Source organism: Diabrotica undecimpunctata, chromosome 7, assembly GCF_040954645.1.
Source record: "Diabrotica undecimpunctata isolate CICGRU chromosome 7, icDiaUnde3, whole genome shotgun sequence".
NCBI classification, from domain to species: domain Eukaryota; kingdom Metazoa; phylum Arthropoda; class Insecta; order Coleoptera; family Chrysomelidae; genus Diabrotica; species Diabrotica undecimpunctata.
The window spans coordinates 137,938,645-137,952,433 of NC_092809.1; the positions used below are offsets into that span (position 1 = coordinate 137,938,645).

A 13,789-nucleotide genomic window follows, 5' to 3' on the forward strand; every position below is an offset into this window, starting at 1 on the left:
ACCACGCCTGTTCTACTTTGGTTGCAATGTAGGAAATGGTCGAATATCTACTAATTTTGTGTGTTTAGGAGATTGTGTTACTCTCAGGTAAGAAGCTCGGCTGAAAACATTTTTTCAGCACCTCTTTCATTAATCCTTAATAAAATCCAGAATATCAGCTCCCTTTAGAGGCATTTCGTGAGTATGAGTAAGAGCTGAGTAGTTCGTAGCATTTATTTCAAAATTCCCAGAAGATATTATTGGTGCACGGTTATTTTTAACTCATAAACTTGTGGAAGGTCCATATGTGAGCACTCCAGCAAAAGCAGAATCGTCAAAATTAAGGCTGTTTACTGGCCAGATTCCAGTTTTTTCGAAAGCCTTTGTTATATTAATGGGAGTAAATGATAGCATATATGGCTGGGATGTCAAACATGCAATGTCAAGATCGTTACTGACGGAGTTCTGATCACTTTCATCTCCTGTATTGGTCAATTTTTGCAGAATTACCTGACATTGATTTTAAATTGATTTTTATTAAACACGGGCTGTATTTAGAGGTTTCATAAATAAAAAAAACATTTGTACTTAAAAAATATTTTATTAAAAAAAGTTTAGTTCTTAAAAAACATTAATTAGCAGTGACTTTCCAAAAGCATAGTTTAAAGTCATCACCCACACAAATTAAGGGATATCTGTAATGCCAGCAAACGTTAGTAGGTAAAGTTAAACCTGCTGTCAGTTTCACCGCTTGGCTTCTGACATGAAAAATCTTTAAAGTACTGTCTAAGCTATTAACAGCTGCAACCAACTCTCCTTGAGGGGAAAATGCTATACGTCCTCCGTTTTCGGGGAATAATATATTGTTTTGTAGGGGTAAACTAAAACAGGAAATATCTTTTGTAACAGAAATGTTGAAATTTGAAATCTAGATTAATGTTCAAATAACCTTTTCTATGACTGGTTCTTTGGTATTTGTTAATTTTTTTTTATTAGAAAAAAAAAGTCGCATCCTCCAAAAGGTTATTAGCGACGGAACAAAATATAAATAACAAAATTGAATAACTACAGATTATAGAAAATGAAGATCTTAGATATTTAATTATATTATCATAGGAACACTCCTGACCTAGAGCTTCTGCTACAGAGTTCGAGATATTGTAACGATGTCTTTTTTGATCATATTTACCACATTTTTTTAAAATATGTTCCACTGTTAATCGAACGTTACACTGATCACATATGGGTGGGTTGTTCTTTGTGAAAAGGTAAGAGTGTGTTAACTTGGTATGTCCTAAACGTAGATGCGCAAGCACAATTTGTTCACGCCTGTTAAGCGACGATAGAATCCACTGCGAAACATTACTCTTGATCTTATTCCGCTTAGAATTAGTTTGGGACCACTCATTACGCCACAAACACAACATTTTATTTTTAAAATAAGCTTTTAAGTCACTGGAAACACACTTGTCTATAGGCTCCGAATAATTGCTTAAAATTGCTTGTCGCGCAGTCCTATCAGATTCTTCGTTTCCCGTTATTCCAACGTGTGAGGGTACCCACAAAAAGTGAACGCTTCTTCCATGTTGATGAGCTTGGGACAGCTGGTATTTTAGTAACTTTTCAAAAGGATGTTTTGGAAAAATATGTTTTAATGAGTTTAGAGAGCTAAGAGTTGTTATTTTATCTGTTATGGTATTTATTAGATAATATTTTAAGCATTTTGAGAAATATTCTTTAGCTGTAACCAGTGATTTGATCAAACTTGTATGACTTTTTCAATTAGAGATTATTAATATGATTCTTATACTTCGCATTTGGCAGCATGTCCTTTGGTGTTTATTTCTTTTGCTATCATGTAATTTTTTGCTTACTATTTATTTGAAATTAAAAAAAATGAATAATTACCATGGTTTGGTTAAATCCCACAACAGCAATTCTCCAAGTTGAAGTGACGCTACTATATCCCTATCTGAAGGTGCCCAATGTGTGCATGAAAGTGGTTTATTATAGTCAATGGAAAGTATAGAAGTTTCAGTTTCCACATTGTAAAATCGTATTATTCCAATTTTTTCAGCTACTAAAAGCTTCCCACTGTCTGCTCTATGCCAACATACATTCATCCCTAAAACAATTTTTTTTTAATAAAATTCAAAAGATTTTGTAAATTTGTAAATTTATTTAGTCAATTTTTGTCAATCAATTAATATAGCAAGAAAGGTTTTTTTAAGATGATGCTTTAAATAAAAATTTAAAAAGTCTGTTAGGAGATTATTAATTTGTTCTTGCTACAGAAATTTTTCAAACCTTTGGGAATAAGATATTTACTATTTGGTGACAACTATATAAAAATCAATGCCCTCAATACTATTATCTATATAAAACCATGAGTTTGTATCTAATAATTTCATTTTTCCACACTGCTGTATCAAATCAATCAAAATACAGTATGTAAATCTTTCAGCTGAACAAAGGTAATATACATTGAGGTAAGTGTGGCAACTGCACTTTCTCGAGCCCACTGATGTGGTCAAGGCCACAGACATTTTAACTTTTAGTACCTATCAAGACTCTATTAGGTATGAAACGAGGGAGTTAATTGTAATGTGTAAATAATTTAAAGTTATTGCAATGCAGATAAAAAAATTTTAAAAAATTTATTGTGGGCTATGCCCATCGAAAAACGAAAAAGTATTATTCTAAAATTATTCTATAAGTAGTTAAACACAAATTAATAATTCATTTGAAGAAATTGAAAAACAAACAGTACATTCTACTGCATAAAATAACTTGTAAACTAAATAAAAGGTTCAAATATTCCACCTTCTTTTGCAAGTCTATTATACAATGCTTGTCTTATATTTGCAAGCTGTTGTGGCATAATACAAGCATGGTGGATTCAATATGTCCCCAGGAAAAGAAATCCATGGGAACCAAATCGGGAGATCTCGCAAGCCATTTAATTTGGCTTGTATCACTTATAATGCGATCCTGAAAAATTATGTTTAAATAAGTTCTCATGATAAGCGCATTATGAACGGAAAAGCCATCCTGTTGGTACCAGACATCTTCTAAACATACATATGGGAGATTCTGAATAGCTGGAATAATGTTATCTTGTAAAAGAGCAAGATATTTAGCTGAATTTAGAACTCACTCAATGAAAAATGGACCAATTAGATGGTCACCTAAAATGCTGGTACACATATTAAGTTTTTGAGGGTGTTGGGTCTGATGTACAATACTTCGATGTTCATTTTCTTGAGACCAATACCACATTCTGAAAGGATTGTGATGTCCCTGTACTGAAAACGACGATTCATCAGTGAAAAGAATATTTTATATAAAATCATAATTTTCGTGAGAGGCAATCATTGCAGCTTTACAAAATTCCATTCTACGAAATTGATCTCTGGGAAATATCTCCTGAGTTTTCGAATATTTAAAACTCTAATAGCCATATTTTTTTAAAACATTATTAACAGTTGAATGCGAGACCTCCAACTCCTTGGTGACACTTCTAGTGGTTCTTGAGTTATCCATCACAATGGGAGCACAAATATTTTCATCCCTATATCCAGCCAATATAGTATATTACCTATATCCGGCCAAAAAATTTACGTACTGTGTAATCAGAAGGGAGAAAAGAAGATGGATAATGAATTTGTCCAGTTTGTTCTCACTAAAAAAATACTAAATGAACACATACATGACAGACACATGCCACTGATAGATAAAGAAGCACAAAGAGTAAAAACATGGAATATAATAAATCCAGACACAATAAAATACTATTAGACAAATCAGGGCAATTAAACATGTCATACAACTGTGTTTGTGCTGTTAACTAAAGCAGTAATAAGTTAATGTAGCCATTACCAGAACTAAAACCTCTGAATTGATTTTAAATATGGTTAAAAATATTTTAATTTTAGTAACATATTTTCATGTACTTACCTGGAGATGTTAATGAAAATGTTGACTTTAATTCATAATCATCTGTGGACCAAATCTTGACAGTGTTGTCATCACTTGTAGATGCCAAATAAGTGTTTTCAGGATCATACATACAATCATTAATATAACTAGTGTGGCCACTTAATACCTATAGCGATAGAAACATTTTATTGAGATTGTAAAAAAGAAAATAATCATAACATGTTTTATGTAAAATTTATTACATGAACAATGATATTTTATATACAAAAGCCAAAGTAATAATTTCTAACTATATTTTTTAATACACATAAGAGACATAACAGTTTAGGTATATATTGTTTTCTTCTCCTTTTTTGTAAGTTTTTCTTGTATCTTTAAAAAGTCTATAATGTACAATTTTACACCAAACTACTATATTTCCTTTGTACAGTTCATTTCTGCCTTGTCCTTTATTATTATTATTTTTTTTTCATGATATCCTTATATTCTTATACAATCCAGTCTTGTTTTTAAAGTCATCAGCTTATTTTCCCTTATTAAATCATTTAAACGCACTTCTATTTGCTTTCTACATTGAATAAAACTGTGGAATTGTGGAAACAGCAAAGCATGGTGGCAGATAATGTAAAGCTTACATGATCAAAAATACACAATATTAATAATGCAGACAGTTAATGTCAAGAATGTACTAACTATGAAATTATCTAATTAAACAACCCTTAAGAATACAACCTAAGAAAATGAGAACAAATATGAATGATAAAGAAACTGACTATGAGAAACAGTAGAATTAAGGAGAGTTATTCATCGTCATGTTCCTACAAGGCAGTTAACTTGGTAAATGTTACTGACGAGATAGCATATTAAAATTATACAAAAAATATAGTTTTCTCTTACTTTGCATGTATTGTTTTCGCTCAAGTCGCTGTTAAATACTCTGAGTTTAAAATCATTGCCTCCTGCACAAAATATAACTTTATTTGGTAAGGCAGTCAAAGATGTATCTGGAGATATACTTAGTGATGTACATCTTACTGGATGGGAGAATTCCGTTATTATTCTAACTGACAAGACATCCTAAAATAAAATTGTGAATAGACATGATTTTAACTGAGTAATTAAAACATACAGTGATTTCGAGATGAGCTAGTAAAATTTTCTTTTTGAAACCAATTAAGAACACGTCCTGGGACCATTCATAAGGAGAAAACTGTATAAAAACAATTTGGCCATGTTCTGACAGCTTCTTTGTGTAAAATGGTTCGCTTAAGTTTTTTCTATTTCCATCTAATAAATCGATCATTGTAAATTAGTTTAATAATTTGAAAAAATAAAGTATAACCTAAAAACAAAACAAACCGTCGTTTAATTTGACATTTGACATTTTTTTTAAAAAGCAAAAGACGCAATCTATACCACAAGCAGTCAGGAATTTTATTGTAATTTTTATTTATTTATTCTAATAATTGATATGGAATTGAATAATAATATAGAATCTCACAAATCATACCACAAAATATCGAATAAAAGTGTTTCTACTCTTGTCCTTTTTCTTATTTCCTCCTCATGTATTTTGTTCAATTTGTATTTAACAGAAACGAAGACAGAAGACGAAAGATACAAATCAAAAGCAAAAATAACCTCCAAAAACGAAGTAAGATACACAATTAATAAAAACATTTAATTTTATATAGTGTAATATGGATCAACAAACAGCAAAACGGCTTCTAGCCGAAGGTGCATTTTTCATTTTACTTGACGTGCCTGAAGGTACTGAATTTGGAATTGACATGAAGTCTTGGAACACTGGTGAAAAGTTTCGGGGGGTGAAAATGATACCGCCAGGACTACATTACATATTTTTTAGTGCGGTGTCAGATACAGGTGATACGGCCCCACGAACAGGTTTCTTTAAGACATTTAGAAAATCTGAAGTTTTAGTTAAAAAATGGGATAAGAAAAATGAGTGTATCAGTAGTGAAGATGTATCAGAAAATGAGGTAGTACAACTGAAAGAAAATATACTACTACTTGATAACTTTTTAGGCCCATATCCTTATAGTATTTTGGATAAATGGACTAGTTTGACTTCCTGTATCACTAGTACTTTAGCTGAAAGGATAACTCCTCTATCTGGTTATGTACAGTCTGCCTTGGAATTAGAATCATGTACAGATGCAGATAGACCTAGGGGTAAGAGGAAGTCTGAGGATGGTGAAACATCTGCAGGTCAGTCGTCATCTAAAAGTCCTAGACTTACAGAAGATACAGAACACAACTTCTTGCCAAATTTAAAAGTAAAAGAAGGGACTGAATTAAGATTAACTTCATTTCCAGAAAGAAACTATCCTGAAAATTCTACACCGTCTGAAATTACCAAACATTCTTTAGATTCATCATATGTATTAGATCAAATGATTTCCAAATATTCTGTATCAACAGAAATATTAGGAGAAATGCAAATATGCTATATTTGCTTCCTGGTTGGACACAGTTTAGAAGCTTTTGAACAATGGAAGAAATTATTTAATTTATTTTGTTCTTGTGAAATTGGCATTAAAAAGCATAGAAAACTGTATGACTTATTCATAACTATGTCTGATATTCACATAAAAGAGATTCCTGAGGAGTTTTTAGCTGATATAGTGTCTAATAGTAATTTTGTTTATGTTAAACTAAAACAATTGTTTAGATCTGTCAAAGAATCAGATGTTGATGCCCCCTTCAAAGCCAAAGTGGGAAGGTTTATACAAAATTTGACTGATATGTACCAGTGGGATTTTGATAACTTGGACTCTGAAGAGGAAGATGAGGCACCAGTTATTGTTGACACTTAATAAACTTTTGTATTGTTAAAAATGTGTATATATTTTTGTAAATAAATGTATCAAAAGTAACATGGAATTTATAACTCTATTTACTATCTAAAAATAAGTTTATTAGCATTATGTATAATTAAATCTTAAAACCTGTAAACCCAGCAGTTAATTCTATATTACTCTAAGACCAATCTGACTCACAAGGGAGGGACAATCAATTCTGCCATTTATTAATTTAAAAATCAAAGTTAAACCAAATCCTCCTCATACTTAAAGCAGGCAAGCTCATTTATGCTTAACCCTCTCTAAGGAATCAGAATGTATTCGGAAATAACAATAGACCATTCTTGTGGCTGCAATGGAGAAAAGACTAGAATTTGTAGTAATAAAGCATCTTTGACCCCCTAATTGATATAGAATTATATGATCGACAAAGTTAATTTCTCATACAAAATTACACCCAGATCTATTACTGTAGATGTGTATTTTAGTGGCTGGTTATCAATAAAGTGACTTTACTTAAACCTAGTCGTTTTCCTAGAGAAACTTATAAAATTGCTTATTTTTTAGCACCACTCTGACAAACAATTTAAGTCCTCTTGAACCAGTCCCTGATTTGAAATACTTTTAACGGTTCTCCAAAAATTTGAGATCATCAGCAAATTTCACAGAGCTGCTATACAAAAATAGTAACTATATCATTCACAAGAATATTAAGTAGGAGAGAACTATGGCCTCACTGTGGAGGAACTCCAGATGTGACCACACTTTCCTCAGAAACATAACAACCTATTTTATTATATTTTAACTCTTTGAATGCGATCAGTTAAAGAGCTTCTCCACCAAGAAACAAAGTTTGGGTCGAACTTAGTATACAGTATTTCCTGATCAACACGATCAAATACCTTAGAGAAATCTGCGTACATTGAATCTGTCAACTTCCTGCTTTCAATGTTGTTTAGAATATCAAGTTGATAGGTTAATAGATTAGCTAAAGTTGATTTGTTTTTTTAGAAGCCATGTTGCTCCTGACATATAAGAGACTTTATTATTTGAGAGACCTCTTCTTCCACAACGGGACGAAAAAAAGGACTTGTTCAGAGAAGAATAATTTCTATAATTGAAGCGGACATCGACATTAATAGTGGAAAGAGATGTAATTATATTCTCTGCAATTGTAATAAAAAATTAATTTATTTCGTCTGGAGGCATATCAGGTTGTACCGAACTGGATCTTGTGTTGTTTCTTTCGAAATATTTACTATTTTCCAGCAGTCCCTAGGTTTATTATTGGAATTAGTAATAAAATCGCAGTAAACTGACTTTTTATTTAGCAATTTTTAATTGCCGATTATATTCAAGTTTTTGTTGTTTATATACTTTGAACCAATCGGGATCTTTAGTGGCATCTGTAATGTGTTAAGAGAAACATTAGATCTCTAAGACCTTAATTCATTATTAAACCATTGCACGGGTGTTTTTTCAGTAGTTTGTCGTACTTTTTTTTAGTGGAAAATGCTTTAATATTAAGTTGTTATAAATTTCGGAAGAAAGACTATCAAAAAATACAGGATCATTATTAATATCATAGAAAAAGTCAATCTTTGTACTAACTAGCACAAATAAGTACTAAGCACTGAGCCTTGCTGCAATGGTACTTTCACATGAAATTTATTAGTCTCTCCCACGCCTGTCCTAACACTAGTTATTCCCTCATACACGTCTCTCACAATCTTCACTGGGAACTCCTTCCTTATTGAGCGCCCAACACATAATGTCTCAAGTAACTCTATCATAGGCGTTCTCAAGATCAATCCATACTATATGAGCGTTTGTTTCTTTGTTCGTGTATTTTCCATCAACTGCCTTATAATACAAATTACATCTGTTGTTGATTTGCCTTGCACAAAGCCAAATTTGTTATCGGATATTTCAGTTTTTTTACATATCCGTCTATGAATAATTATTCTCGCCCATGTTTTCATGGTGTGACTAAATAGTTTTATGGCCCCGTAGTTTGTACATTGTTGTATATTTCTCTTGTTTTGTAAACAGTTACTAATATACTGCTTCTTCATTCGTCTGTTGTTAGATACTAGTTACATTTATAAAAAAATCTAGTCTAGACCTGTACCATCTAGGAAAATACCCTTTACCAATAATTTAATCTTCCTTAGCTTTTCCCTTTCCAGGGGTCACCAATAATTACCAATGAATAAGGGTACCAACAACCTAATACTGTTTTCTAAAGGAAATAAAAAGCACATTTCAGAATTATATTATATTCTTTAATTTGATCATAAACAAAAAGAATTATAAATAAACTAACAAAGTATATACAAAAATTAGGCAAAAATAATTAATATAAAGTCCATAACACAATTATTACGATTTTACCAGTCAATCTCAATTGAACAACACGGAATGTTGCACAAGTTCAATGCGAATAAATTACATACATAATATTCTAAAACAATTGTACAATTCATTAACTGAAAACGTTTCGTAAATTTGTGATCACTTCTTCATGTTCCGGCTTTTTCTGTACTACTATTCGAGGCAAGTCGTGGATTTTTACTTCTTTTTTGAACAACTGGCCCATGCTTCGTCCTATTAGCTGCAAAATATCTCAAAAACATTAATAACGTCACTAAATATACTGAAATAGATAAGCCTCATGAATATAGGTTAAAAAAATTAGGATAGAATCTTGGAATCTTGAGAGTTATAGACGGATAAGAGCAAATACAAAAAACACATTAAAAAATTCTTTTGGGTGTTAAAACCCGACCATTTGGATAGAGTTAAAGCGGCAGACAGATTGCCTTGCAAAAATTGGGAATTTTGGGTAATTCTACTTTGGCTAATTTCTAAAATTCTAATTCTAATTTTGGCTAATTTACCCTTGGTAAATATTTACTGAACCGATAAAAACAAAATAATGACAGATTAACATATCCGGTAAAAATGGGGAGATAGTGGAATGAAAGACCAAAAAGAGAATTTATACTTACATTTCCGGTGATCTTTCTGAACAAATCCTTTTTGACCTTCTCGATTTTATTTCCTTTACTCGTAGTTCCAGAGATTCGTTCATCCAACTTCTGCAAATCGACCGGATTGGCGCCAGGTATCTGCTGCATCACCGTGAGAACTTCAAGGAACGATGGTCGCAGTAATTCATATATCTGGGCGCCTAAAGTCAATAGAGAACCTTGATTGGATTCGTGTTGCCCGTGCAGCGTTAGAGCGTTTAGAACTGCTGCCATTATGTGAGCCGCCACTTCGCCGTTGAGGGACTTGTCTGAAGCTAGCTGTCTGACTATTGGGCCTGAAACACAATATTTAAATTGGCAAAACAATAATGAGAATACATATATCAAGATTAATAAATCATTATTTGAGTATTCTCTACCTTCTCAGCCTTTATAGACCAGGGCGGATCTGTTTTGAGGTGGATGTGGGAGGTGGCATTCGGATTTGTGGAGAAATAGTTAGGTGATAACTTCAGTAATAATAATTAACTTATCCTCCCTCTCAAATAGGTCGGGAACATTAATAAAAAATTAAAATATTTCAAAATTACTAAAAATATCAATTTTTTTCTCCTGTCCTTTATTATAACTTTAAAACAAGTCATTTTGGAGCAAAGTCGTAATGAAATAAAATAGCGACAATTAAATTTTCTATAAGATACGGCTGGTTAAAAAGGTTTTAACACATTAAGCGCCACCATGTTAAAAAAAACACAGTCCTGGGGGCCACTGTGTAAAATTCATAAATATGTATCAAAAAATGTATATGTTATAATGTTATTTTCTCGTAAAAACATTGTTGTATTGAAATGGATACAAGTGGCCCATTTTCATAAATTGACGCTGTTGGCCACTTGTATCGATTTGGATTCAGCATTATAAACACTTTTGTTCCTGTCGGTTTTTGTTGGTCGCGAGTATTGTATGAGCAGTTGCGAAGTGCCTTCTGTTGTGTGTGTATATTATATTGCGTTATCGTAATTCAGCGTTATACACGTTTTTTCCTGTCGGATATTGTTGGTCACGAGCAACAAAACACAGCAACGCAATGGCTTCTGTGGCGAGGAAATAGAAAAACCGATAATAATTTTAGAGTATAATAAATGTAAAGCCTTTAATAAATCTTTCTGATCAGTTGAATGTATATTCTACTAGTTTACGACAAGGGATCAAATTGTATCGAAAATTAGCAATTAAATTACTAACAGTAACTACGCTAATAAATGCGTATTGTGTACATCAGATGGTAACGAAGAAAAATGTCCATCACCAAATTTAAAGAACAAGTTGTCACTCAGCTTTTGGACGGAAATACAAGACCTCCTCCGCCTAAAAACATCAACGAAAATCATATTTTAGTGGATGATAATAAGAAAGCCTTGATACGAAAGGCTAACAAACAGCCACGATTGGAAATATGCCCAAGCCAAATCGTCACAAACTCGTCACAAATGTAGTGCTTGTAAAACATATTATTGTCTCAAATGTTTTTTTATTTCTCATAAATCCGAATTATTAATGTAATAACATTCATTAAAGAAGTTTTTATTAATAGCTACTAAAAATGTATGTGTTATTTTTTTTATTTAAATTAATTATATTTTATTTTTAACAAAATGTGTTTAATTATCAACTTAAACGTAAAATAAATCGTTGGCCAAAAACAAATTTTGGACGAACCAGCCATGCTTTATGTCCCCCATTCAATTAATACAAATCCTGCATTCGTTTGAATTCAGCTAACCTAAAGTGAAAGTATTCTTTTGTACCCGTTTGGATATAGGTGGCCAAAAATGATCAATGTCATTTGTATCTAATAGGATACAAATAGCGCTTTAGGTGTTAATTTATTACCGCCGCTGCAAAATTGCAATAAATTCAAAAAAGAGGGGGAAATAAGCCTTTCCTTATTCAATGTTTTTCAACCACTTAGATTACATTTAGTACCTTTATAATTTGTTTAGAAAATCTTTATAACACAGTAAAACAGTGCTTCAAATTTCATTAAAATCGATTTAACAGATTTCGCATAATAATTCTGCAATCTAAATTTGTTTAAAAAATTTGAATTTTTTTCAAATCTTGCACAACAAAAACTAGTTTTAAAATTATAAAGAATTTTTTGGCTTATAAACAAATAGAATATCTCAGTAACTATTAGCTTAAATTAAATTCAGGAGACGGCGTTGGAAAAGACTCGGAAAGACGTTTATTATAAAAATAAAAAAGTTGAATTATGAGCAGTGGTTCCTGAGATACATCCGGTCCAACTTGACCGGCATTTGCGACGAAGTTATAAACAATAGGATGATAATCTTTAAACCATTACCTTTTTCTTTCGGAGCTCTTTCTTGATAAAAATTTTCATATCCTTAAGATATTTATAACATATATTATAATAATAAAAACCATCGGTACTGCGCGTGAAAAATACCAAAAAAATTACGTTGACGAAAATTGAATTTCAAATATCAAAATCGATATACGTAAAAAAATGTATTTTCTCAGCTTCCAATGAAGCAATTTTCTTCATTTTTTTAATCGAACGTAACTCGAATAGAGCCATCTAAAAAACGTATTACCAAATGCCGAAGAAGCTTTAGTTTTGTTCTAAATAAATTAATTTATTTATACTCCAGGCGTTAGAGACGAAAATGCCCCTGAACCTCTAAAAATTATACGAACAAGCTGAATTTTTCTGAGAATGTTATTTTGGGACCCCAAAAAATATGCAAAAAAGTTTACTATTCCTACCACCGGCTTCCTCCTAAAACTACCACCCCTTGTGAAAAAAAAAAAGGAAAAAATCGATTTACATTTTATAAAAAAAATGTAGCCGAGACAATTTTGAACAAACATGTTTATTAGCGCTTTTTGTGTAAAATAAACCGTTCTCTCAAAAACATCACTTGAACGATGCGGCTACGCGCGCGAAATCAATTTTAAATAAAATTTGTATCAATTCGACGGTAAAAATTCGATATCTTTTGATCAGAGTGAGTCTCCTATCGACAAAAATCAAAAACCGTTTTAAAGGTGAAGAGTGAAGCTGCTTTCTTATGCTTTCTTTGCATGTTGCAGCAATTAAAGTCGATTTTTATAAAAGTTTTAAATAAATAAACGTTGCCCGATTTTTGCCATTTTTACGATTCGCATGGGAATCTCATTGTTGCCAAAAATCAAAACCGACATTTGATGCCACAGGTTTTGAAGATTGGGCTTTAACAATGGAAATTCCATAGTGACCGGTTAATGGAAAAGTAATGAATTTTAATGTCATAATAATCGTAAAAAATGGCAAAAATCGCGCAACGTTTGCTAGATTTTTACCATTTGTTGTTTTTTACCAATTTTTCATCACGTATTTTTCGAATACGTTTTACGGATTTACTACGAAAATACTAATAATTACCTGTTAACAGAGTAGCCTTGAATGAAGCCTGACTGTCGATCCACGCCAAAGCACCGAGAACAGCCAGCACAATTGAATGGCACGTTTTCTCGCTGCGCAGCAACATTAACCCTAAATCAGAAATAACTTCATTTGTCATATTAGTTCTAGTATGAGGTGGTGTAGGGGAATCCATACTGTGCTCCTCGGTTTCCATCGTTTCCGAATTAGACTCTGGAGTTACACTTCCGCCTACCAGTGCAACTTTCAAAAGATCTAAGTATTCTCTAGTTATGGCGCGGGTAAGGATGTCTTCTAGTACTTCCTGGGTGTCTTGGTTGTCCTCTTGGGCTTCGCGATTGCGGAATTCGATAACTTGCTGCCATTTTGTATGTAACCTTGACAAAACTGAAAACAAAAATGAATATATTAGCCATCAAACAATCTATAGTATTTTTCAATTAAAAATGCGTGCACGTCAAAATTTATATAAAGTGACGTCACTTATATTTAAAATTTCCAGAACGTCAACCTTAGAGTTCAAATTTTCCTAACGCAGCTAATAATATGAAACCCATACGGAACTACTCGATCTTTCATAGGTAATTGTGTAATAATCAGAAAAA

The 13,789-nt window shown here is 32.1% G+C and overlaps 3 protein-coding genes across 4 annotated transcripts in view; 1 reads left to right on the forward strand and 2 right to left on the reverse strand.

Annotated features, from left to right (window-relative positions):
• Window positions 1–560: 560 nt before the first annotated feature.
• Window positions 561–5,302, reverse strand: Nup37 (nuclear pore complex protein Nup37). The gene is made up of 5 exons (XM_072538315.1): window positions 5,048–5,302; window positions 4,816–4,995; window positions 3,937–4,084; window positions 1,888–2,104; window positions 561–860 (listed from the first exon to the last, which is right to left on the reverse strand). The coding sequence occupies exons 1-5, from the start codon at window positions 5,219–5,221 to the stop codon at window positions 611–613; spliced, it is 969 nt and encodes a 322-aa protein (XP_072394416.1). The 5' UTR covers window positions 5,222–5,302; the 3' UTR covers window positions 561–610.
• Window positions 5,303–5,412: 110 nt separating this feature from the next.
• LOC140445897 (protein AAR2 homolog) lies at window positions 5,413–6,822 on the forward strand. Its single transcript, XM_072538314.1, has one exon. The coding sequence runs from the start codon at window positions 5,619–5,621 to the stop codon at window positions 6,753–6,755; it is 1,137 nt and encodes a 378-aa protein (XP_072394415.1). The 5' UTR covers window positions 5,413–5,618; the 3' UTR covers window positions 6,756–6,822.
• A 2,187-nt stretch (window positions 6,823–9,009) lies between these two features.
• The window catches only part of Ranbp21 (exportin-5-like protein Ranbp21), a 32,368-nt gene continuing 27,588 nt past the window's right edge, over window positions 9,010–13,789 (reverse strand). For both annotated transcript variants that reach the window (XM_072538317.1, XM_072538316.1), the window contains 3 exons: window positions 13,185–13,571; window positions 9,752–10,068; window positions 9,010–9,354 (listed from right to left, as the gene is read on the reverse strand). In XM_072538317.1, the coding sequence (XP_072394418.1) occupies window positions 9,226–9,354; window positions 9,752–10,068; window positions 13,185–13,571 (833 nt within the window). In that variant the 3' untranslated portion in view covers window positions 9,010–9,225. The remainder of the gene's footprint in view (window positions 9,355–9,751; window positions 10,069–13,184; window positions 13,572–13,789) is intronic.

What these genes read in the sequence shown, in the direction of transcription:
- Nup37 (XM_072538315.1), bottom strand. Translation starts at nt 5,221, where the DNA reads ATGATCGATTTATTAGATGGAAATAGAAAAAACTTAAGCGAACCATTT. An exon ending in GCGAAAACAATACATGCAAA is followed by an intron (nt 4,085 to 4,815) that starts GTAAGAGAAAAC and finishes CTATCGCTATAG; the next exon opens with GTATTAAGTGGCCACACTAG. An exon ending in TGGGATTTAACCAAACCATG is followed by an intron (nt 861 to 1,887) that starts GTAATTATTCAT and finishes TTCCTGTTTTAG; the next exon opens with TTTACCCCTACAAAACAATA.
- LOC140445897 (XM_072538314.1), top strand. Translation starts at nt 5,619, where the DNA reads ATGGATCAACAAACAGCAAAACGGCTTCTAGCCGAAGGTGCATTTTTC.